Here is a 26,534-nt window from a genome sequence, read left to right as displayed (position 1 = left end):
GTTCAGGCAGGCCTCTAAACAGGATTCCTAGACAAATATATTTTTTTTAATTTTATCAAAAATTTTTTCAATTGAAATATAGTTGATGTACAATAGTATGTTAGTTTCATGTGTACTACATAGTGATTTGACATTTTCATACATTATGAAATGATCATGGTAAGTCCTTTGTCCCCATACAAAGTTATTACAATATTATTGACCATATTCCTTATGCTGTACATTACATCCCCGTGGCTTATTTATTTTATAACTGGAGGTCGTATTGGAGGTTTCTTAATCCCTTTCACCTATTTCACCCCCGCTGCACCCAGCCCTAGACAAATCTTATTGGTCTTTCTGCTCCTAGACCTGTTTTGTCCAACACAGTAGCCATTAGCCGCACGTGGCCATTGAGCACTTGAAATGTGGCTAGTTTAAATGGAGATGTGTTGTAAGTGTCAAAAAATACACCTCATTGGGGCTTCCCTGGTGGCGCAGTGGTTGAGAGTCCGCCTGCCGATGCAGGGGACACGGGTTCGTGCCCCGGTCCGGGAAGATCCCACAGGCCACAGAGCAGCTGGGCCCGTGAGCCGTGGCCGCTGAGCCTGCGCGTCCGGAGCCTGTGCTCCGCAATGGAAGAGGCCACAACAGTGAGAGGCCCGCGTACCGCGAAAAAAAAACCCACCTCATTGGGCTTCCCTGGTGGCGCAGTGGTTGAGAGTCTGCCTGCCGATGCAGGGGACACGGGTTCGTGCCCCGGTCCGGGAAGATCCCACGTGCCGCGGAGCGGCTGGGCCCGTGAGCCGTGGCCGCTGAGCCTGCGCGTCCGGAGCCTGTGCTCCGCAACGGGAGAGGCCACAGCAGTGAGAGGCCCGCGTACCGCAAAAAAAAAAAAAAAAAAAAAAAAAAACCCACCTCATTAATAATCTTGTATTGATTATACAATGAAATAATATTTTGATGTATTAGCTTAAATGAAACATATTCATAAAATTTATCTCACCAGTTTTATTTTAGTTTTTTTTTTTAATATGGCTACTAGAAAATTTTAAATGACATATGTAGCTTGCATTGTATTTCTAGTGGACTGCACTGCATCTAACCGTTTGATTCGTCCTCTGCATTGCTGCCAGAATACCTTGCTGAAAAACAAACTCCCTGAGCTAAAAATCCTTTGAAGTCTTTTGGGATAAAATGTAACATTAGCTTAGCACACCAGGCCTTCCCTAAAGGCCTTCAGTTTCAAAAACTTTTGAAGCACTGTGCTGTCCAAACAAAGTGTCCGGCTAGATTTATCTGGTAGCTTGGCAGCTTTCAACTCCTAATCTAATGACTGCCATCTCTGTAGCACCTCTACCTTCAAATATTCAATAGCTATTAGACAGTTGATACACTGTAAATAGATTCAAGTCGAGTTGAGCCTACTAGAAAGTTCCTTGTATCGATTCTTCACAAGTACTAAATTTAAAAGCTTAATACAGACTCTTAAAGGACAGCTACATTCCTATTACTGCTGTTGATAATTCTCTGCTGGACAATGCACCTCGTGCTGGTGGACCAGACGTGTGAGTGGGCGCTCTGAGGGGACCCAGCCTCCACTTGCAGATGACGGTGGGGAAACCAGCTGGGAAAAGAAACCCCAGTGTTTTGACCATGCCAGAAAGATGAAAAGCTGCCTCAAATGCCCAATAAACCCTATCCTGGGAGCTTAAAAAAAATCCCAGTGCCCAGGCCACCCCCCAGACCATTTAAATTAGACTCTGTGGGTGGCACCCAGGCATCAGTATACTTTAATGCCAGCGTGCAGCCATGTTTGAAAACCACTGTTCTAAAAGCCTTTCCTACCTTCACGCCTCTCAAAGCTTGTTCCGCGACTTAGTCCTTGAGAATATGGCCATGAGGTTCCATAGAGGAAGAACATTATATTGTTTGTCAGGACAAACTATAATGCCACCACCCACTGACAGCTGTCATTTATTGATTACTTATGTGTCAGGCACTCTGTTATGTCTATGTATGTTATCTTTACGTTTTTACTACATCTTTATATATATTATATTTACTTTTTGTACTTTACTATATTTTACTGTGTTTAATTTTAACTACGAAATGGGTCTTATTATCACCATTTCACAGAGAGGAAAAGGAAGTGTTATAGAGGATAGATGATATGGTCAAAATCACACAACTAGTAAATGAGGGGAAACAGCTGATAATAATATTGATCACATGTTAGATCAAGAACAAAGAAGAGAAAAACTAGAAAAAAAAGTTTGTGTACTAATTACCATCAACAGTACCAACAGTTTACCATTTGTGCCTAATTACAATATAGTACAATAATGATTATGATTGTAAATACCTTTAAACAGGTACCATATTAACTTGGGCAAATTTATTTTGATTATAGAACAGCTCAAATTTTTATTATAAATAGGTATGGAATGAATAGCTAATATTTTATTGAGTGTACACTAGGTATCACAGTAAGTGCTTTCTGTGCATGTCATTCAACCTGACGAAAAACAAAACTCTCAGATCTGTACTACGATTTTCCCAGTTTTGTTGAGATAAAATTGACAAATAGCATTGTATAAGTTTAAGGTATACCACATAATGATTTACTATATGTATATATTGTGAAGTGATTACCACAGTAAGTTTAGTTAACATCCATCACCTCACATGGTTATAATTTTTTTTTCTTGTGATGAGAACTCTTAAGATCCATGCTCCTAGCAATTTTCAAATACGCCATACAATATCGTTATTAGAGGAGAGGAAGCTGAGGCTAGGAGAGATTGAGTAGCTTACCTGGTAAATGGCACGTCCAGCTCTTCAAGCCAAAGCTGTAGGACTCAACGGCCATACTCTCCAGCCCTTCGCTCTTTGATTTCCTTGTTTAATATGCTGTAAATGAATACAGCAGTTCACGTATACGCCGCCTTTGCACTTATTGCTAATGTGGAGTGGTTCTCTATTTGAAACTTATAACATGGCTTGTTAGATGGGTATAATTATTTTACAAGTCTACAAGAGTTTTCGTCTCTGCTGTTAATAGTTTTAATTTTGAATATCTGTAATGGTGACTTCATGAAATCTCACTGCTAGGTAAGAACAATTCCTATTTATTTAGTCTCTTCACTGTTCAATCATATAAAACCAACCTGTCCTCTTCGATGAAAAAGTAATGACTTCCAGAGTCATCTTAGCTCTTGAATTGTGTGTTTCATTAAGGAATTGTAGAATCTGTGCATATTTAAAATAATCATTTTGTATTAAAAATTGACCCCAAGCATGCATATAGAAAGGCTTGAAAAATAACAAATATTTGAATGAAGTGTTTCAGGTGGGAGGCATTCAGTTGAAAAGATTATTTTTGAAATAACAAATTCTCAACCCAGAGGACCCCAACAAGATATCTGCATATTCATATGCCAAGAAACTAAATGACATGTCCTATTCTAATTCATGGTGGTGGAAAAAGAACTGCCTTGTCCCAACCCTGGTTCAGACCAGTCATACAGGGTTGGAAGTGATGCTCTGAAAAGACTCTTTTGTCTCATCTTTGTCAAACCCCTCTTCTAGGGGTTACAGCTGGTGGAGAACCCATAGGCTTGGGGCTCAGAAAACGTGGGTTCCCATTGTTGTGTCTCTGTTAACTCTCCAACAGATTGCCGTGCTGTGAGTTTTCCAAAGTTCCTCAAAGAGATGTTGCAGAATGAGGAATAACTTAGTAATGCTTCAATAATGCCTGTCCTTCATATAGTTAGTATGTAGACTAAATAAGATTCTTGGGGCCTCCCTGGTGGCGCAGTGGTTGAGAATCTGCCTGCTAATGCAGGGGACACGGGTTCAAGCCCTGGTCTGGGAGGATCCCATATGCCACGGGGCAACTAGGCCCGTGAGCCACAATTACTGAGCCTGCACATCTGGAGCCTGTGCTCCGCAACAAGAGAGGCTGCGATAGTGAGAGGCCCGCACACCGCGATGAAGAGTGGCCCCCACTTGCCACAACTAGAGAAAGCCCTTGCACAGAAACGAAGACCCAACACAGCAAAAATAAAAAAAAAATAAAAAAAAAACTTTAAAAAATAAGATTCTTACATAGCTGAAATCCAGTAAGTGCAACTTGCTTGATTTACAGTGATAAGCCTATAATAATACAGAACTCTTATTTGTAATCATATAAGGAATCTGTAGAACCTTTTCAAAAATCCCTTAAAAAGAAAAGAAAGCTAGTGTATTATGTCAGCAAAATCCCACCTGGAACCATTTAGAAATAAGTTATACCTAATTTTTCCTCCAACCTAATAACTCTGTGCCAGTCATTTTTTGGCAGTACAGAACTATTTTCAAATCACTGAAACTCTCATAACCTAAAAGATTTGATGTTTGAAGGAGTTTGTGCTGCTGTTCCTCTTGGGGTGTGCCCTGGTTGCTAATTGAATCAAGTTCCTTCTGCATTATGATGTAATGCAGAGGTTGTAAAGTCAAACCCCTTCAAGGATCAAATGTCAGGGTGCCTGATCCAGGGAGGTGTTGATTGGTGGGAACTAGGGAGTGCATGCCCCACCCAAAGGCATTTAAAGTTTTAAAAATATTGAACATCAGCAGCTAGACAGAAGAACAAACCTTCTGAGTACATTTTACTGCAGATCTACCAGTTTACAGAGCTTCAGCTACTAAAATGTCTTGTGATAGTCAATCCTACCCCCAAAATTGAAATAGTTATTTGCCACTTCATACTTGTTAGTAAGTTGACTGTATGTAAAGATTTGGATACACCAGGAAGTTCACAAAATCAATTATAGTTATTAGGGCTCACATTTTAATAACAAACAACTAAAGAACCATTTTCTGCCTGAGTTCTGATGTTCTTATATATATTCTAAAGTTCTTGAATTACATATTGATAAAATGTCATCCTGGCATTTGTATGTCATATTAGCTTATTGCCTTGCACGTAATAGGCACACAAGAAGTGTTGAAGGTAGGTAGTGGTCACCAAATAAATCCTCCAGGCTTTTTACAACACAGTCTTATGAAATCTGTAACTTTAATTTATGGACTATTAATACTGTGCATTTTGAAAGGTACTTTTTTCCAGTCATGTTCACCCTGAGTAATTCTGTAATTCCTCAGAGATGACAAGGGGGAAGAGGCTATGGTTAAAGTATCATAATACCCTCGGCGGTTAATACATCAATAAAAGGGCATAACATTGAAGCTTTCCTAGGCCAGGTGCCTGCTCTGCGCCACACACAGTGCAGGCTCTCCTGACGCTGCTTCTATGCATCATTCTTGTTATTTCACCTGTTGCAGATACTCAGTCTTGGGGTGAGTCCCATGTGGATGGTAACAGACCTTTCTGCTTCTAAATTAAGTTCTATGCTGTTGTGCTGGAAACATCTGTTACCACCACCATCTCCAAAATTACTGCTAAGGCCATCAGTGTATCGATTGGAGTAATTGAATGAACCTAGGTAACCTGGTAATGTGTCCTCCGTATTAGGTTGCTCTAGGGAAAGAAGAGTTCAATTCCTTCAAATTCTCAGTAGAGGGTATGTGCCCCCATCGACCAATCTGTCTGGATATCAGACACTTTGGTATCAGTGTACACTGTGTACAGAAGCTGTTTGTACTAGAATTGTATACACAAAAGTACATAAACTAAAAGCCTGCCCATTACTGGAAAACATTAACATATGCTGATGTCAAGGCAAGCTTGGTAAATGGAAGATCAATATGTTTTCTTTCCAAAGTTAAACTTCTGATTTTCCCTCAGTCTCTCCACTCCAGCTGTAATCATGCTTCCCCAGCTCAAACATGGCTCCTTTTGTGGAAACTTCCTCTGGCCCTCTGGGTGGAGTTAGGTGCTCGCCTCCTCACATAGCACTTTGGAGGTTTTGTCACATCTGCTTCTTCCCTTGCACCTCTCTTCCACTAAACTGAGTTCCTTGGAGCCAGGGCTGGGTACTGTTGTTTTCATCCTTGTATAGCTGAGGGCAGAGCCCAGCCATTAAACTGAGTTCCTTGGAGCCCGGGCCGGGTACTGTTGTTTTCATCCTTGTATAGCTGAGGGCAGAGCCCAGCCATGTCTGATGGTGGATGTTCTTTGTGAGCCTCACAGTGAATGAATGAATGAAATGATACCAGTGCCTGACCTCAGCGCTCCCACTCCCTCCCATCATCTGCTTCCCGGCAAGTCAGGAAGCCAGGTTCTGTTGCTGAGCTCAGAAAGAGTTCAACTATGTCATGGACATTAGTCTGTACTTTGACAATTTATGGGGAAAAGGATAGGTGAGCTGCCGACCAAATCCCTTCATTAAAAATTGCATGAAGACTGGTTCCAGGACAGTTTTCTTTTTCTCCTGTATGTTTCTGCAGTTTTTTTCATCATTTCCAAAGTTGAATCTGGAACCCTCTCCTTAAGAATTCCTGGTTCTGGACTTCCCTGGTGGCGCAGTGGTTAAGAACCCGCCTGCCAATGCAGGGAACAGTCCGGGAAGATCCCACATGCTGTGGGGCAACTAAGCCCCTGTGCCACAACTACTGAGCCTGCGCTCTAGAGCCTGTGCACCGCAATTATTGAGCCCACACGCTGCAACTACTGAAGCCCATGCTCTGGGGCCCGCGTGCCACAACTACTGAAGCCTGTGCTCCTAGAGCCCGTGCTCCGCAACAGGAGAAGCCACTGCAGTGAGGAGCCCGTGCACCGCAACAAAGAGTAGCCCCTGCTCACCACAACTAGAGAAAGCCCTGTGCACAGCAACGAAGACCCAATGCAGCCAAAAAAATTTTTTAATAAAAATTAAAAATTAGATTGAAAAAAAGGGTTCCTGGTTCTTAGGAGAAACAAAGAGATCACAGAAGAGTCCTCTTTGCTCTTTCTGCAATACCCTCCCCTCAGTTGACAGTTCAAATAAAGTTTCTGAAACTATCTAACGTAGCTTATAAGACTGCAAAAGCCCCATATTTAGTAATGTCTGATTGAAGTCTTAATAATTTAAGTAATGTTCTAAAATTTATTATTGTAAAATATTTACTCCACATAGTTCTCATTTGAAAAACTAGTAACTGCTTTAACCACAGGATTGCATTGTTCTTCAAGTTTGGGAAAGCATTTCAGTTTGACTTACTGGACTGTAAACCTTGGGTGCTAACCTTGCCTGGTAATGAAACATCGTTTCTTCCTAGTGCAACTTAATGGAAAGTCTCTTCGTGTTCCTCAGCAGACAACTGCTCTAAATGTACTGGAGGTATAGTCTCGTTTTCTAGAGAGGGAAACAGGAAAAACACCACTGCTGCCGCCCCACCCCTGTTCTCCAAAAGCAAATGCACCCGCCTCTCTTGTCTGCTGTACTTTTTTACCCTTCAGGTTTATCAAGTAATTTTTTTCTTTTTAAGATTATGAAGAATGCTTAATGTTATAAAAGTTACTTGGATGGCTTTGAAATCAGGGTTACAAAATACGTTTTAAAGGCATAGCAGTAATCTTGAGTGAGTGTTTGGAAGAGGGGCTAGATCACGTGGCAAGTCTGGCAGCAATCATTTCTTCACTCCTGCCCCGTTTTTCCTAAGCAAATACACTTAGGGTGCTCCTCAGCGGTAGTGTAGGTGAAGGATTGTCTCCAAAAAGAGATTGGCAGCTTTAATTTGCTTGATATGTGCAATCATAGTCCGTGTTAAATTCAAAATGCTTGTCCAATCAAGGATTCAATATAGAAAAGAGGCAGTAACAAGCATGCTGCACGCTGTAATAAAGAAATCTGCTGATTGAAAACAGTTTATATATTTTGGAAATGAAATATTAGGGAATGTAATTGGTAAGAAAGAAAAGGATAGGGCTTCATAAATAATGGGAAATAGAGCATATTTTTTACTGATAGTACTAACTCGATTTAATAACATTTTGGTGTTGGATTTTTATATGCTAGAAAATAAGAAAGGTGAGTCCTTTCTTGTTACTCTAAATGTCATGATTAATGGAGTGACCTTTTTTATTTTTGTTTTCATAGAGAGCAGCTCTTTTGGGTTGAATCCGAGGTAACAGTGGGTGATGGGCTCCAGTTCTTTAAGAACTTTCACGGGACATCTTTCTTTTGTTTTCTCATCTAAGAAGACTAGATATAATTTTTTTTAAGTTACAAGTGCTACATGAATGTATTTTTGTGGTAAAAGATCCCAACAGTAGAGAAGTGTATAGAGCGAATAATGGTCCCCCATCCTCTGCTCCACCCCCATTCCCCTCCCTGAGGTTACCACACTGGTTCTGTGGGCATCCTTCCAGCATCTTCATACATAGCTATCTGGATAGATTCATATGCAGATCATTTGAGGGGCAGTCTCATTAAGAAATTGGATTTTGCTGTTCATGTCATTCTCAAGCTATTTTCTGCACAGATATAAATCTATGTATAGAATCACAGCCTGGAGGGCTGATATTCGCAGCTCTGCACTAGAAACGTGTTGTCGATATGGACACCACCAGCTGTGTGTTGGGGTGGTTAGCGGAGACCCTCTTCACCAAGCTCCACCCCAGGTCACAAGCATCCCTCTTGGGGCTCCCTCACTCAGGTGGCCAGTATCCAGCTTTTCTCTCTGAGGAATAAAACCTTCAATAACTTGAACTTAAACCTCAATTATTTACCCTTAACAGTACCTTTACCTGCCTTCTGTTATATTTACCTTTTCCCCTATTTTTTTTTTAGTTCCTTTCCCCATTAATTTAAAATCCTACCTTTAGACTTAGCACTAGTAATCTCATTTTATATAAAAATCCAACTATGCACAAAGTTCTAACTAGAAGTGTTCACTGTGCCATATTGGTGTGTGTTCATAATGATGGGATGCGATGTAAAGGAGACTTATAGAATATAATTTGTTATTAATATGTGCTATTGTATTAACATTTTAACAGTCGGTCTACCATCCTTTATTACCTTTCATTAACCATCATGTTGAGGTAACCAAAATACCTGGTTCCCCACATCCATTCTAAATAAACTGGACTTTACTATGTAAAAAAAATGAAATTACTAAAAAAAGTTAAGTACCACGTTTAAAAAATTAAGTATTTGCCGTAAGAAGAATAATCCATTGTCTTGCTAAGTTCTTTTGGTGTGGGACTGCATTTTTCCTCCAAGCATCAAGCCTAGTGTGCTGGTGATGAAGAGGGGAACACTAGAATGGTGTGAAGTCACAGATGAGAAAACAGGCAGCCCGCCCCCCCCCGGGAAGGCTCTCACAACAGAGTTCATCCCTGCAGGGAGGAGTTGAACCAGAATGCCATGCGCTTCTATGCTGGGAACAGGGCTCCCTGAACTTTTTTGACTTCATACTCGAGCATTTTTTTTTAACCAAAATCTCTGACCTTATATATTTAATTATAGATATGTAGGTCATCTGAAAGAGCATGAGTATGCTCCCCCTGTGTAATGTATCCTATGGAACAAACACAAAAGATAAATTCTTAAGTGGAGAAGGATGAGAAACTGTTTTTTAAATATGTGTATGGTATCTTCAATCCAGGCCTTTTTTCCCAAGAATCTTTTAAAAGACCATTTTGAGAGGTTTCATTTAGTTAAAACTAGTTTGAGTTAAAGCCACTTAACTGGGCAAACAGAAACTTGACTGTGTCCCACTGTGGGGAAAGCGGACCAGCCTGTAAGGGCCCCTCTGTCAAGCCCTTGCCTGTGGAACAGGATGAGACAGACGAAGACAAGAGAAGAGACCCCTTGACATTCCAGCCACACGTGCAGCATCTGAAACTCAGACCAAGCAAGGTGCAGCCATTGTCCACCCAAACAGTAAATATTAAGGTCTTTGTTTTAGATTTTTGAAAATAAAAGAGAAATGTCCTTCATTTCTCCCCATAGGTAATAGAACACGAGCATTTGGGGTGCCACAGGCACGCAAACCCCCGTATGCATAGATTAGCCCAAGAGGTTCATGACCATCGTAGCCATCCTGTGACTTCAACACGTGCCTTTTCTGGTCATCAGAGCTCAGTGTGGCACCCTCTCCACTGTGTGATGCCCCACAGCTGGGAAGAGAGTCTCCATCTGCTCTGAACCCTCCCTTCTACAATTCAGTACACCCCATAATGCACAGGACACTTAAGCCCAGACTGTCGTGCTTGTGGGCCTCGGGGGAGTGAAACCAGAGTGCCTGTCTTTATCTGCTGCTCATCAAAACTGTGAAAAGGTGTGGCTTGATGCGCAAAATGCTCTCAGCTTCTACCAGAGTATATTCAGATTGGTGGTTTTATTATCTCCAGTGAGATACAGCAGTGGTGACAGGTTCACTGTAGTATGTTCACCGCGCCCTTAGCGTTACCTCGCTGCTCTAATACATGGACCAAGGTATTATTCAGGATTTGAAAGAGAGTTGGAGGGATTTCATGAAAAAAGGAAATCTATCATGTAGGCAATACTCAGGATATAATTTTTAAAGTTACTAGAACCTGAAAGTGTGCTGAAGATAAAATATTCAGAAGAACTTAGAGAAAATTATGAGCTGGTATCAGGTCTCCAGCAAGACTTCTGATGGTGGTGAATTTTCTGACTTTGGAAAGGACCCTCCCTTCTGCTTGCAAAGCTCTTTGGCAAGTCCGTGAACTGGGGGTGCATGTCCATAGCCCAGCCCAGATGCTTTCCTTTCTGCTTCCCTCTTTCCCCTTGGCTCTCTCATCTCTTTCTGAGCACCTGCTCTTGTTGGACCACCGCTGTCCCTCGAGTTTTAGTAGAGTTCTCTATCAGGAACCATACTGGACTGAAAGGGGAATTTGTTATGAGGATCCAGAGACTCTCAGACCCCAAGGCCAGAAAGGCAGCTGGCCCAGAGGCTAGGTGGCCACCTGGCCTACTTCCCACGTGCATCTTGGCTCCTGTCTTGCACAACAGCTCGGTTCCTTTCTCTCCTGACTTAGAGGGACTTTCTGTCAGTCTCTCAGTCTTTCCTGAGAAACCAAGGCGTCTATAAAAACAAGTAGGCTTCCAGGGTTAGTCCCACTTCCCTTTCAACAACAGTTAGCCTGTCTGTTGACACTTAGCTGGCATAGTTGACAGGGTTCTCAGTTCCTCATCATTTTTGCTTCCATCACCCAGTTCTGGCTTGAATATTAGAGAAGGGACCCTAGACAAAGAAACTTGGACTTGGCCTGAGGAAGATATGGGTGAGGTCTGCTCATGGATCTGGTGGAATCTGTAATCATAACGAGAAACTTCTTACAAGTTTTATACCTGGATCCGAGCCTTCCGAGTTGAGGCCTATCTTGGCCTCTGTCCTGACACATGTGGAGGGTCTTCCCTTTTTCTGGAGATCTCCAAAGAATGTAGAGCCTGCAGTAGCCTGCTCCCTCTCCAGCCTCTTCCATTCACCTGAAGTATGTTCATCCACCAAATAGAAAGGCAGGCTCTCCCCTCTGATCCATCCGAACTGGCTTCTCCATGATCTCCTCAGTCAGGAGTCCTCCCTGGGAGCCACTGACCCAAAGCAAAGCTACATGTCCCGTTTTCCTCACCAGACCCAGGCGCACCCCAGCTAGGCTGCTGTTTCCTGTTCTTGGGGACGCCTCTAGTTCTCAGCCCATTTCAGAGCAAAGATGTCATGAATTCAGGGTTTGAATTATTTTTCCCAGCCCCATATTCTCTTAAGTAGCTCACTGTTCATCATCGTTCATCTTTCCTTTTTTCCCGTTAAATCCCCACCCACCTAGGAAAGTGGGTATTTCTTTTTTTTTTTTTAAGAAAAATAGCCACTTAACAGTTGAATGACAGGAAGAATTCTCACCCTGAGGAGGAGTCTTGGTATTTATTGGACACATGTGAAGAGTGAGCCTGTCTAACAGAGGGGTGGTTATCCTTCGTGAGTGCACTCAGGACAGTGGTTCCAAACCAGGGATGATTTTTGCCTTCCAGGGGATGTTTGGCAAAATCTGGAGACATGTTTGATTGTCACAACTCCGGGGAAGGGTGCTACTGGCATCTACTGGGTAGAGGCCAGGGATGCTGGTGAACATCCTACAATAGACACAGGATGGCCCTCACAGCAGAGAATTAACCACAATGTCAGCAAGTTAAGAAATCCTAAGTTAGGGCTAGTGAGATGGACGTGGGTGGGTGAGCTGCTGAGGAAGGTCTGGGGCCATTGTGCTAAATGCTGAGGAGACCCTAGATAGTATTTTGTCAAGTCAAAGGCCACCAGGAGAAGTAAACACAATGATGATCTTCTGGGCATGATGAAAGCAGCCTCGGTCTTTGGGTCACTGATTTTATAGAAAGGCAGCTGTGTTCCCTGGCTGTAGAACAGCGGTTTTCAGACTTGGGGTCTGGGGACTCCTTTACATGCTTAAAAAGTATTGAGGGCCCTAAAGTCACTTTAAAATAACAATAATAAACTCAAGTATGTCAACACAGAAACCTATTTTATGAAAATAACTATATTCCCCCACCCAAAACAAAATTGTGAGAAACGAGCAGCATTTTGGATGTTGGCAAATCTATTTAATACCTGGCTTAACAGAAGACAGCTGATTTCAAATATATACTTCTGCATTCAGTCCATGGCAGCGCCATACATCATGGAGCCACTGGAAACCCCACCGTAGACTCAGAGTGAGAGTGAAAAACACAAATAAGGTCTGAGTATAATTTTGAAAAAATTTTGACCTCAAGGACCCCTGAAAGGGGCTCAAGTCACCCCAGCCCCCAGGAGTACCTGGCCCACACTTTAAGAACAGTTGCTCTAGAATGAGGGGGTCTGTGAACCTGAATGGGAAAAAAAAATTTAGCCTTCCTTTCAATTATGCATGGAGACCTCAAACTACAGTGGTATCAGTAGCAGAATCTATGATGTTGTCACCAACAGAAGTCAGGGATATTTTCAGATGACGTTACGGTTGCTGCAGACACCTAAAATATAGTTTTATACTCATCATTGCTTTGAAATTGCAGTCATTACAGCATTAGATCTTGTTGTTAATGTTAATAAGAAAGTACATACACTACTTACCATAAATATGTTCTTTAAATATTTTGATAAATGTATTTCAGTGTAATTGCGTTCCTTTGTAATCCTATGTGTTTTATTAAACCTATTTGAAAACATTCTGAGGAGGGGTTCATGGGCTTTATTTAGTAGACTGCCAAAGAGGTCGTTGGTATGAAAGTACTTAAGAAGCCTTGCCCTAGCGAGTTACACAGCCAAAAAAGCATCACTAGGCCATTTTGGGGAAGTGATCTGGCCCAAAAGCAAGCTGAAATTGGGATGTGTTCCAAGAAAGCAAGTTCCAGCACTGCTGTTGTCAGCCTCTATGTGGACCGCTGCCATTCCAGGTCCTCACGGGAAACAGGGTTCAACAGTTTTCAAGAAAGAGGTCAGCATCCTGAATTTGAGAAACTTTACAAAAGTTTCCTTTAAAAGTTCCCATAATTCACATGATCAACTTCAGCCTTCTCAGCAAACTCGGCTACCCTAAGAGTTCCAGACAGCCAAGGGTTTCCTGCCACTGTGACACATTAATAAAGCTTCCCAAAATTCCTGGACAGGCACAGACAGGGGCAAAAATGATTGCTTCTGAGAAGGGGCCTGGGGTGGATGGGAGACTTTTTGTTGGTTGGTTGGTTCTTGAATCTCGTCCGTTAAAAATGCACATAATTTCTCATATCAAAAATTCAGTTTGGCTGCTTACCAAAAGCAGTCCCTTTTCCCATAGCGTTCCCCTTCCCCAGACGTCAAAAGCAGCCACTTGTAACTCATCCTGCTGCCGCTGCTAGTGTTTCCTCCTTATCTCTGAACAGCTGGCACAGAGTGCAGTATCTGGTCGCTTCCTACAGTGGACAGCTCCCACCCCCACCACACACGCCGCCTCCTGCTCCCTCCCCCACCCCACGCTCACAAGGCAGTTATCAGGATTCTGACAGCTCAGCAGTCAGTATTTATACATACCAGACCTTCTCCTGGTTATCTAAACCTGCTCTTAATCCAGTTCAAACATACCCGGTATTCTGGGCCGATGGCTGTCATGGCCTGATGCACAGCTGTTATCCTGGGGCTCTCCCCTTACCCTCATCTGGGCATCGCCTTCACTTAGCACTTATTTCAGAGTGCTCGTGTCCTACATTCTGGTAACTGCTCCTCTTTTGGGGAGAGGTAGAGTAAGTATCTCTTCCAGTAGCTTCTGAGAAAGCGTCCATGGCAGATAAAGTGTTGAGACCTTGCTTGTCTTAAAATGTTCTTAATCTGCCCCATACCGAATCAATAGTTAGAGAATTCTAGGCTGGAGCTCAGTTTCCTTCACAATTTTGGAAACATTATTCTTCTGTCTTTTTTGAAAGCCTTTTAGATTCCTAATCCTTTCTATGTGACCTTCTTAAATCGCTGGTTCCTGTTTAGAAACTTGTAGCATCTCCCGTGCACCTAGTCATGGCCACATTCACGATGGTGTGTCTTGGTCTCGAGCAGTTTTCACTCCTGCTGCTGGGCACTTTCCATCTGAAAAGGCAAGCCCTCCAGTTCTGGGAAATTTTCTTGAATTTCTTCTTTGATTACCTCCTCATCGTTTCCAGTTAAGTTTTTTCTTTCTGCTATTATGCTTTCAATTTCTAAGAACTTTTCCTTCTTCCCCAAGTGTTCTTGTTTCACGGATGAAATATGTCAGTAACTGGAGTGTTTTTTCTCGTGGGCTGGTCGATTCCCCAGAGTAGACTTTTCCAGTCTCCTACGTTGGGCAGGGGTGGGAGGGGAGGGATGAGGCTGGCTGCCAGCATCTGGGAGGAAAGGGAACGCAGGGTCTCAACATCCAGTATAGGCCCATTGTCCCCTTCATTTCAGAGACCCTCACTAGAGAATAAGCCTTCTGCCAGAATGAAGGTGGATACCTGGGGCCTGTTTCTGAAACCTACTTCAGCCAATTTTCTAAGGACACCCTTCAACTGTTCTTCTAGAGATAATCTTGGGACACCAGTTCACAAGCCCTTGGGAGTTCTATGGAATGAACCAGGTTCCTTTTCAACTCTCCCTACTGCCTGCCTAGAATTCTGCCTTCTAAGATCTGTTAAGTAAATTGCCTCTTGTCCTTCTGTTTTCTGACTTTTGCTTTCGGCACCTCCATTCCTGTTTTCCTCTTCCTTGGAGTTGATTATGCCTATAAAAAAATCCCTTACTGTAATTTTAGTGGAGATTTAGGAGTTCATGGAGCTAAATATATGTATTTAGTGTGCCATCTTTAACCAGAAATTTGGGAGTTTTCACTGCATGCTTTTTTGTGCAGTTTGAATTTTGTCCATATTTATGTTCTAAGAATTCAAAATATAAATATTTGGGAAATTCCCTGGTGGTCCAGTGGATAGGATTCTGTGTTGTCACTTCTGTGGCCCGCATTCAATCCCTGGTCGGGGAACTGACCCATACGGGGAACTGAGCCATAGATAGATATAGATAGATAGATAGATATAGATATAGATAGATACATATTTGTAAACAAAGCTTCCTTCTTTGTTCTTTATTACAGTTAAGAAAGATATTTCCACTTAAATCTGTACTACCATTTGAACATTCAGGAAACCCAAAGGCCTCAAAATATGGAATAGAGGAGGTTGGCAGAGGTCTTTGTGCGCCCTCTTAGCTCCTATTCCACGTGGGTCAGATACGATGGGAAGTAGTTCTTTCTGTGTCTTCTTTCCTTTTTGATTAGATTTTAGATGAGACCCATAATTCAAAGTATAGTATAGTACTAAGTATGTAAATAGTAACAATAATAGTTAACATTTATTGAATACACTGAGCCCCAGATACTGTGGTAAGCGTGTTCTGTGTTTTAACTTAATTCCCGGAACAAACTTATGAAGTAGGCACCACTGTTATCCCTATGTTACAGATGAGAAGATGGAAGTACAAAGGTGTTAAGAAACCTGCTCAAGGTAACATAGCAAGTTGATGGCAGAGTCAGGATTCAAACCCAAACAGTCTAGCTGTAGAGCACATTTTAAACTTAACTACTTATGTGCACAATACTAATGGTTTGTAAATCATGTGAATAACTAAAAGTACTGTCCCCAACTTTGTTGCACATGTTCCCAAACTTCCTTAATGGACCAGTTGTCATAACTTCACCAACTTATAGCTCTTTTTTCCACATAAAACTTGCCAAAATGTCACTAGACTAAGGGAAAAAATTCTTCACTATCTACCTCAAATAAAATATTATTAGCAGAGAACTGGTTGGTATTAAGATAATTGCATAAAACTTGATTTTCATCGCATGAAAAGGATGTAAATTGGCCACTTACCCTAAAATAGTACTAGAGAACGCAAGTGATAAAACATGTCAGTATTCCTCTTTTTCCCTTTATTAATAATTGAGGGATACTTTAAAAATCATAAAAGATTACATAAGAGCTTTAGAAGAATTCAGATTTTCTCTACTAGCCAGTCATGTTCATTTTTATAAAACTGACATCACTGTTAAACCATTTTTACCTCAGGTTAAAATTTGACTGACCTTTTCTGTTACTGAGTCATACCAGGTCACTGAAACCTAAAATAAGTATGTTCTAAGCATTGGGCAACCATCATAACCTATTTAGAGCCAAGATCCACTCAAGACACGTTGACTTCTTGTATGTCACCACCGAGATGGCCAACACGTGCATCAGTAATGTCCCCATGTTCTCATTAGCTCTCCAAGAAGGGAAGGATGCCAGGAAGATGTGCAGAAGTAAATTCAATGGACTCTCTTTGGTCCAGAGTTATGGCTGTTGTTCTATATGTCAGCCTGTTTGTTGCTAACATTTTTTTTTTCTGCAATAACCTATTTTGCGATTTGACTTGACCCATGGTTCATCTGAATCCAGGCAATTACACTTATAGTAAAGGTTCTGCTGTCCAGTTTTTCTCCATCCTGAGGAATGTCAGGAGGCGAGTATTCTGCATCTAAAGGGAACATGAAAAATAAAAATGGAAACACCTGGAGAGTGCTTTCACTCACATTAATCTGCTGCTCTTAGTGATGAGGCTCTGCTCTGCACGTGGCCTCAGAGCAGGAATTAAGAGTCAGACTGAGTGATGCTGCCTTGGTGTTCAGGTAGAAAGGCCTCATTGGCAAGGATAATAAAATGTACTGACTTCAATTACAAGGGGAATTTTGCCCGTTGAGTTTGAGTTGGGGAAATGACCTACAAATCACTAATATCCACGCATTGTGGAAGAGATTTGGACCCTGTATTTTCCCATATTTCCCCCTTATTAGATGGTAATTTTCCTTTAGGGATTTGGGTTTCTCGAGGTATGCATTGATAGGGAGATGGAAAGAGAGAGTAATGAATTAAAATCATTTTATGGTAAGTGTCTGTGCCTTTTCAACTATACGCTTCTCTTTGTAGAACTCTAAGTCAGGAAAATCATTCAGGTGAAGACTATGCATTTTGATGTTAACAGATTCCACTCTTATAGACAGACAACCAGTTAACAACATGAAATGAGACAGTGATGGTTTTCGAAATGAAATAATGTTTGATGTAACCTCGGGTTTCTCTCTGAACTTTGGCCACATTGTTAGAAAAGCTAGGAGGAGGGGAGCAGCTCTGTCAAGCACAGAATTACACACGTGGAAAAAAAATTAATCTAACTACTAAGGGAGAAGCCTATGTTCTCTTGCATGATATTTAGCAGCAAGAGCAAGGAGAGGGCTGTTTCTTTCTTTGTGTAATGTGCAGTAGTTACAATAAACACAAGATTTCCAAATCTCAGAGGACTCTCTTGACAGTTGCTTGATAACAGCTTTTTTCATTCCATAGTTTTGACAGTTTGTGTGTGTTGCCGTATCTAGTGTAAACTAAAACATCACTGTCATTCTGTTTTTCTTTTGTATGTGGCTTCTTTTTTTTTTTCCATCTTTAGGATAATGAAAAAGATGGGCTTTTCACTTGTAGACTAGAGTAAGGCAAGTTGTGTGTGGAGATTAGCGTGTGTTTATGAGTTCTGAAAGATTCGAGTTGACAGCAGAACACTGCTTTAAATAATTTTTTTTCTCCATATTGCTTCAGTAAAAGTGTAAGTGGGATGTGTAAGTTTTCTCTTAATCTTTTGTTAAATAGCAAATCTTAAGCATCTGTGTGGGTACCTATATTTATCTGTGGTTATTGAAAGTGAATGAATACAATAAATATCTGTAGCGCTCCTGGCTGTGCAGCCTTTGAGAAATGGAAAGCATTCTGTTCCTTGTCGTCTGAGAGGGCCTTGCCCTGCTCCTCCTTGGTACTTTCAGTCCCCGCGTATGCTTCCCATCAGCTGGTGGATCCCCCATCCCACCTGCTTCTGCCAAGTTCATAGCTAAATGAAGTCATCGGTTTGTTTTAGAAACAACAGGGTTTCAGTTGTTGTTTGTTTATCTGATCTTTGTTTTTCTGGAGGAACTCTAGAAATTAAACTGCATCAGCACCATTTGCAAGGCTGCAGGAGAGACAGCAGACCAGGAGCACATGCCAGGGTCATGATGGTCTTTACTCATCCGATGCAAACTCTCAGATTCTTCAGATTCAGGAAGGGGTCCCATACCTGGGATACCTTCCCCCCTCCAGCCCTGATAACCTTTTATGTGTAGAAACCTCGTGAGGTTATTTTGCCATCAAACCAAATTTTGCTGTAGCGTAGCAAAGCTCCCGATGCCGTCACCTGGCATGTTACAGACAAATTCCAATTACTTTTCTACTTCGAGCTATTGTTAAACACTACAAGCTAGCTGACAGTAAAATTATAAATACAGGTGTTGTCACACTACACTATAATCAGAATTTTAATTTGAATTTTCATTTGTAAAGCCTTTTTTTCCCACATGAAAATGGGAATAGAATTAGTTTTATTGACAGTAAAAAGACATTTTGAAAGCTTCCCAAATCATTACCTGTATTTAGCAGGAGGCAAAATTGTGTATGTCCATGTAAAAAGAAGAGTTTTATTATCACATATTTACTCATTATATTTGGTGGTAAATAAAACGGGGAAGACATGTTTGACAAGTGATTGATGGAACTCACTAGGTTTTTGCTTCATCGGAACAATAGACAGACATAAATATATATTTTGCTTTTGTTTTGTTCTGCTATTCCTAATGCAGACCTGCAGACAAAATCTTCTTCCAGCAAATTAAGTACAGCCTGTTGGGAGTCTGCATGCCATGCTCAACTTTTTATTTGGCAATTTTCGCTTCCCCATATTCATCATCTGTGGTGCTCTTTTTTCCCCCTTTGCGTGGTGGTTGGAGTGGGTTCCCCCTTCTCAAGTCCCTTTTTTTTTTCCTCAAGGCATTTAGTGTCGTGTCTGCCAGATTTCAGTGATGAGCAGCGAATTGCTTTTAAAGTGGGCATTATGCCAGTTCAGCAGCACAATGGAAAACCAATCTTCCACCATTCTACTTCTGATGCTGTTATTGTAGCGTTTTAGATAACTGCTGCCACAAAAAAAGAACAAGAAAGGAAAAAAAAGATGTGCTCAATTGCTACCAGTTAGTCAAGTTAAATCCAGAGTAGCATTAAAATTACTCTGAAAACTGTTTGTCAGAGGTCATGTGCCGTCTGTGGCTGCCGTGCATAGGATAGATGTTCTGTTCTGGTGGGGTTTTTCCCTTTATTATTACTGTGACTGACCAGCTCTCTAAATAGCCCTTCACTACCTGTTTACTTATTGTCTTCACCTCCCTGTTGAAAAAAAATGTGTCAAACAGAAATGCTGAAAAGTTTCTTTAAAGTGCTGGAAATAGCAGGAGAGTGAGTTGTTCGGGGTGCTAGAGTTTGTACAGTGTGAAAGCAAAAAAAAAAAAAAAAAGTGGGGGGAGAGCAAGAACATAATTCTCTGGTTTCTATAGCAAGATTACTGTTTTCTTCTTTTTATCTTCACTTTTCAACCACTGGGTTCACTGTTCTACTTTTTTTCTTAATAGCACAAATGGAATTTATCCTCTCTCCATCTCGAGTCCCTCCCCCCCTCCACTGGCTTTGCTTGTGAATGAAAGGGACTCCCACTATGACTACAGGACAGATGGCAGCTGTATATGTTGTATTTGATGTATTTTGAAGTGAACCATATTTTTAAATTCAAGGCCAACGGATGGGCTATTTTGAGGGTGGCAGTAACACTATACTTAAAGCCTGCTCCACTTCCACAGAATTTATTTAGACTTTTAAAATTGCATAAATAAATAACCTATAATCTGTGCTCAAAATAATTGAGTTGTGATCTATTAGATGTATTGCAAAAATAATAAAAGCAACTCAGGTTTCTGGACTGCCTTTCTTCTAAAGAATGTATGTTTATTTATCTTTATACTATCTCTAATAGATTTTTCTCTCCATATCTATTACATCATCAGACTCTAAGCCTTATGAAGGCAGGCATTTTTAAAATTTATTATTTTGTTTGTTATATTCCACATAAGAGTAAAATCATATGGTCTTTCTCCATCTGACTTATTTCACTTAGCATAATACCCTCAAGATCCATCCATGTTGTTGCAAATGGCAAGATTTTGCCCTTTTTTATGGCTGAGTAGTATTCCATTGTATATATATATATATATATACACCACATCTTCTTTCTCCATTCATCCATTGATGGTTGTTTCCTTGTCTTTCTTGGCTATTGTAAATAATGCTGTGATGAACATAGGGGTGCATATATCTTTTTGTATTCTTTTCGTATTCTTTGGGTAAATAGAAGTGAGATAGCTGGATCATATGGTACTTCTATTGTTAATTTTTTGAGGAATCTCCATACTGTCTTCCATGGTGGCTAAGGCAGGCTTTTTTTTTTTTTTTTTTTTGCGGTACGCAGGCCTCTCACTGTTGTGGCCTCTCCCATTGCGGAGCACAGGCTCCGGACGCGTAGGCTCAGCGGCCATGGCTCACAGGCCCAGCCGCTCCGCGGCATGTGGGATCTTCCCGGACCGGGGAACGAACCCGTGTCCCCTGCATCGGCAGGTGGACTCTCAACCACTGCGCCACCAGGGAAGCCCAAAGGCAGGCATTTTTGTCTGTCTTGTTCATTCCTGTATCCCCAGGGCTTAGAACAGTTATCTGGCACATAGTAGGCACTCAATAAATATTTATTGAATCAGTTAATAATCCACGTTTCTCCTGTGGGTTCATAGAATTGTAGTGTATTTATTTATTCATATTTTTAAAAATCCAGCTAGAATGTCAAACTGTGCTCCTGAAGTATAGCAGTCATACTGATTTAGTCTTTGATTCCTTCCTTCACCCCTACCCCATCCCAAATTGTGCTTGACACCCTGTGGGTACTCAATAAATATTTGTTGAATGAACAAGTGGAGAGGCCCAAACACGGGTAATTTGCCAGTGGGGGATGTCGTCATTTGGTTGTAGAGATGAAGATAGACGAACGCTCCACCTGTCAAGAGTCTCTGAGTTCTCAGCTTTATGTTAGTCCAGAGTTCTTTACCTGGTATCATGGTTTTCTGGGCTTGTAGTCAAGCATGTTTCAGATTCATATTTTCCCCAGTTTCTAGTTTAACATTCAATGTTAGCTAAAGCATTCAAGAAAAGGCCCTGATAATGATGCGGTCAGTATTCGTAAGCAGCCCATCCGTTAGTGCCATCTAAATGAAGACATTGCATGCTCTCCGGTGTGAGTGGTCCTGTCTTAACGTGGGAAGGAGGCTGCCCTGCATAGTGGGATGCATCCGTGCTAGCAGTTACATCTCCCTCTGCACCATTTACCTTTTCTGTGGAATTGTGGTTGAGATATTCTGTCATTCCGTCACATCCTCCACTACCTGCCTCCCTGGAACTCCCCGCTTCCATCTGCGAAGTGAGGGAAATGAGGGCCTAGAGGCTGCTTAACGAGGTCAGAGGGTTCAGAGAATTCAGTGACTTAATCACAAACTGTACCGTGTAAGAGACACACCGCTCTCCCTTTTAATCATTGAGTCTTAAATGTGACATAGTTTTAAATGGATAGCAACAATTTGCAAATCAGTCAGACCCATTTTGTAATTAGCTTTGGACTAAGCATTAAAAAGTATACATTGAGGATTGTGATAGTAAAAATGCAGAGCAGTGTGTGTATTGTTTGTTGACATGGAGGTAGCGAGTGTCTCTCACTACTAACAGATTCTCTCAAAAGAATGCCTTGATAGAAGCCTTTTTTTTTAAGGAGCATATAAAAGGACTTTCTTAAGTTTTACCACAAAAAAGAACCTGAGAATGTGCAATAGAACTTGTTAGTGGCTTTATTTGAGAAGCATCTGGAATGTGCAATAGAACTTCCCTGATGTGCTCGTTCCATCTTTTTTTCTCTAATCATTTGACCTTCATCCAAGAAGAACCAAAGAACACACTGAAATAAGAATTCATATTTTTATTAGAGCAGATTTTATTAGAGCAGATTTTAGATCTATAAAGTGAACCATTTGGCCTTACATGCCCTGGCATCAGCATTGTACCCCGGGGGGAAGATGAGCGTGTTCGTTCTAGCATCCTGCATCAACATGGGCTAAAATTCCGAAGACTTTCAGTTGGCTGGGCCAAAGATGGGAAATCTTCCGTAAGAGTGCTGAGGAGAACTTGTGCATTTCTAAATCTCAATCATGCAGGCTGGGGGGTAGGAGAGTGCGAGTTACTCTTTGTGTCCCTCCACACTGAGTTTAGAGGAAAGAGCACGAGCCTTGCAAAAAGCTTCCTGGTCCAGTTTCCTCATGGGTATCGTGTCTCCTCTGTTTAACTTATGGCGTTGTTTTCATTGTAGCTGCTTAGCATCGCCATTGTGGCCATGGACAATTCAGAAACAAATGGGCATGGCTGTGTTCCACTAAAACTTTATTGATAGAAACAAGTGGCAGCCTGGGTTTGGCCTTCAGGCCATAGTTGGCTAACCCTTGCCCTATAATAATGAAAGGTATAAAACATAAAATACCAAAAATTTTTTGACTGCTTCTAGTAAAGAACCCCATTTGGGAGTCAGCCAGTATGGTCAGTGCTTGGCCACCCTTGTGAGGAAGAAGCCTAAAGGGACTCTGTCTTTCAAGAGAAAGGCTTCTGTAATTTTTAGGTCACACTTCCCAAATTCTTGCCAAATTCTATAGGGAGAATTTACATTCCATTCAGCTTGTGTTTGTCAGTAGCTTCACTTAGGCCACCTAGTCTCACAAGAGCCTTTAGCTTTTCTCTAAGAAAATGTTCCTCCTTAAGACACTCAATTTCCTTAGAGCCTTGATGTAAGTTACGGTAGAGAAAGGATGCCCGTAATAAAATTGCTAAGTAGGCTGGAGCACTGCCACTAGTTACCTCCCCAGGGCAACCCTAGAGTCTTTGATGGGGGAGAAGAGTTGATAGAGAGGGACAACGGCCATCTTGATGACCAACCAGTTAAGGTTTCAAGATATGTGGTCAGTTCTTTTTTTTTTTTTTTTTAAGTATTTATTTATTTATTTGGCTGTGTCGGGTCTTAGTTGCAGCATATGGGATCTAGTTCCCTGACCCCAGGGATCGAACCCAGGCCCCCTGCATTAGGAGCGTGGAGTCTTAGCCACTGGACCACCAGGGAAATCCCCTATGTGGTCAATTCTGTTGAAACTGGTAGAGAATTGTACTTAAAGAGTGTCACTGTCATATCCTGGAATGGAGTACACCACGGTCTTCAGGGTTCCAAGAGGCAGAATCATATTAGCTTAATGGAAGAACTTATCCCAGAGAAAGTACAGTATATCAGTTCATAGAATTTAAGAAGGTAGAGGTTGCTAATCCTGATACCCTGAAAACATTGGTATTTCAGACTTCATGGTTGGTTCTTTGAGTGGCTGGATTGCTTTAATATTTAGATTGTATCTGTTGAGTCAGAAATTCAAAACCACCTCCATTTTACATAAACATAAAATCCAGAGCAGCCAAAAAAAATCTACCTAATACAGAATTTACCTTCTTATATTTTCCTTGGATAACGAGTTTGATGTCATTTAACAGTCTGCCTTTGACTTTCTCTTTCTGCTTTTCCTCAGATTTCTTAAGGTCTTAGATTTCCACCCATTCCCTAGGCATGCCACGCTGAGTCAGTTAGCTTAGGCACTCCACACCGAGTGGCAAGTTGGCAAATAATATATTTATTCATGTTTTCCTGTACTCCCACCATTTGTCCAGGGCAGCGGCCCTCTCTGATAGGCCGATTCTAAGATGGCGCCCCAATGATCCCCGTATCACTCTTGTACAGTAGCCCTCTTCCTTTGCGTGTGGGCTGGACCAAGTGACAAAAGGGATGGGATATCACTTCTGAGATTAAGTTACAAAAGAATCTGACTTCTCTCTTGAGCACGCACTCCGAGGAAAACCAGCTGCCATGTTGTGAGCTTCCCTGTGGATAAGCTCGCATGATGAGATATTGAAGCCTCAGTCCAACAACCTGAGAGGAATATATAGTCATTTATTATATTATTATGTTGCCAGAGTACCTGTTTGATTTGGATTAATCAAAAATGTTCACTTTTCCTCCATAAAGAATGTAACTCTCACCATCTTGGGGTATGGCATCTATAGATGCATGATACACAAGTTGGGAGGGAATGTTCACAACCCATGAACAAACATGGAACCCAGGAAAGGCCGAGAGCCCTTGGAATAATTGTAGCTGCATCCATCCCCAGTGTGCAGAGGGGAAAGGGTGTTGAAGGAGGCTTGCCTTAGTGCCAGGATCTAGGCGGCACAGCCTCTTTTCTGTCCTCTGTCTAGAAAGTGGAAGTGGCCCTGAGCCCTGATCATAGCATAACTGTTAGCTCCATGTCCAGCTATGGCCCAGGCATAGTTCTATCCAGTTTACATGGATTAGAACTGTCCCTGACCCAGTAGCATGGGCCATGAGAACAGGAGGCTGGTGAGAAGGGAAGATACCCAGAGGATTAAGGAGCAACCAAGGCAAGGCCTATCGATGTTCTTTTGCCTTTATCCCTAAGAGGACAAGAGCTTAGCTGGTGACACAGCCTTGGGCCCAGACAGGGAGTGTGGAAGCCGTTCCCTTGGGTGCCCCTTGTGCCTGTTTGCTACACCCTAAGGGCATTTTTCTTCTCCCACCTGAGGAAAATGATCACTTAAACTGGACTGTAGCTTTTCCCACCTATCTGTCACCATCATTGTCAGTGACTAACATTTGTTGAGCATAACTTGACCCCAGAAACTGCCTGGGCACAGTAACCCTTCAACCTACTCATTCCTTAAAGTGAATAAAAATAAGCAGGGGCTTGATGTCCACAGATAAGAGCCCAGAAATGAGTCCAGAATTTCCAATTCCAAAGCCATTGCCAACTCCCAATCTATACTTACTGCATTTAGTACATATCCATTTTCTTTTCCTCCCTCGTCTGCCCTTTCCTCCCAAAAAAGAGTGTGCCGGCCCACACCCACACCCTGTTAACTTCCCAGGGTAAATAATTTCCAGGTCCTGTGAGTAGTACATGTAACCAGATAGCACCCAGGTTTAGAAACCATGTAAGTAGAGATTAAGATAATTAAACATCAAGGTTAGAAATGGTGGGACTTCCCTGGTGCCGCAGTGGTTAAGAATCTGCCTGCCAATGCAGGGGACACAGGTTCGAGCCCTGGTCCAGGAAGATCCCACATGTCACAGAGCAACTAAGCCCGTGCACCACAACAACTGAGCCCGTGTGCCACAACTACTGAAGCCCGCGCGCCTAGAGCCCGTGTTCTGCAACAAGAGGAGCCACTGCAATGAGAAACCCGTACACCGCAATGAAGGGTAGCCCTTGCTCACGGCAACTAGAGAAAGCCCGCGCAGCAACAAAGACCCAATGCAGTCAAAAATAAAGAAAAAGATAAGAAATGGTATGTGAACAATAAAGATACTCTGTACACTTCTTGGATATTGTTGCTGACACAAGCCTTTGAAAGCCTGGAGTCTTCAGGAAGAGTGGTACAGGTGGAAAATGTTATTTCAACACTCTAAGGCTGTGAGGTCATTGAAATCAGACATACCTGAAAATTGTGTACTTCTGGTCCTCAGTGGGGGCGGGGAGATGGGTGTAAACAGCAGAATATGGGAATCTTTAAAACTCAAAACACATTTCTCACCCTCCCTTTCCCCACAAGGACCTATGAGAATGGAGTTGGGTGGTGAACGCTGGATGGATGTATTGAAAAACAAACTTCGCAGTTGGTTCTACTTTCCCACCTCCCAACCCAACTGCCCTCCCACCCCCACCCCAATTACTGCTGACCTGCAGCTAATCATCTTTGCTCTTGACTGTCATGGAACATTGATTAGATATTAAGATATTTGGAATATTTCCATTTTCTGATGTGTATTAAAAAATAGCACTGGACTGTCCTCGTGGCGCAGTGGTTAAGAATCCGCCTGCCAATGCAGGGGTCACGGGTTCGGGCCCTGGTCCAGGAAGATCCCACATGCCGCAGAGCAGCTAAGCCCGTGCGCCACAAGTACTGAAGCCTGTGCACCTAGAGCCCGTGCTCCGCAACAAGAAAAGCCACCGGAGTGAGAAGCCCACGCATCGCAATGAAGAGTAGCCCCCTCTC

The 26,534-nt window shown here is 42.0% G+C and overlaps 1 protein-coding gene across 4 annotated transcripts in view; it reads left to right on the top strand.

Moving 5' to 3' along the window:
• POLA1 (DNA polymerase alpha 1, catalytic subunit) overlaps positions 1–26,534 on the top strand; it is a 303,889-nt gene that overhangs the window by 270,551 nt on the left and 6,804 nt on the right. The window contains exon 37 of one of the 4 annotated variants that reach the window (XM_019927726.3): positions 19,925–20,004. The exons of the other annotated variants lie outside the window; for them this stretch is intronic. Within the exon in view, the coding sequence (XP_019783285.2) occupies positions 19,925–19,989 (65 nt within the window). The 3' untranslated portion in view covers positions 19,990–20,004. Of the gene's footprint in view, positions 1–19,924; positions 20,005–26,534 lie in introns of those variants that run through there. 4 annotated transcript variants of the gene reach the window in all.

This window comes from Tursiops truncatus, chromosome X (assembly GCF_011762595.2).
Source record: "Tursiops truncatus isolate mTurTru1 chromosome X, mTurTru1.mat.Y, whole genome shotgun sequence".
NCBI classification, from domain to species: domain Eukaryota; kingdom Metazoa; phylum Chordata; class Mammalia; order Artiodactyla; family Delphinidae; genus Tursiops; species Tursiops truncatus.
Note: the sequence above shows the minus strand (reverse complement) of the source record. Positions and strands in the feature narration are given on the sequence as shown.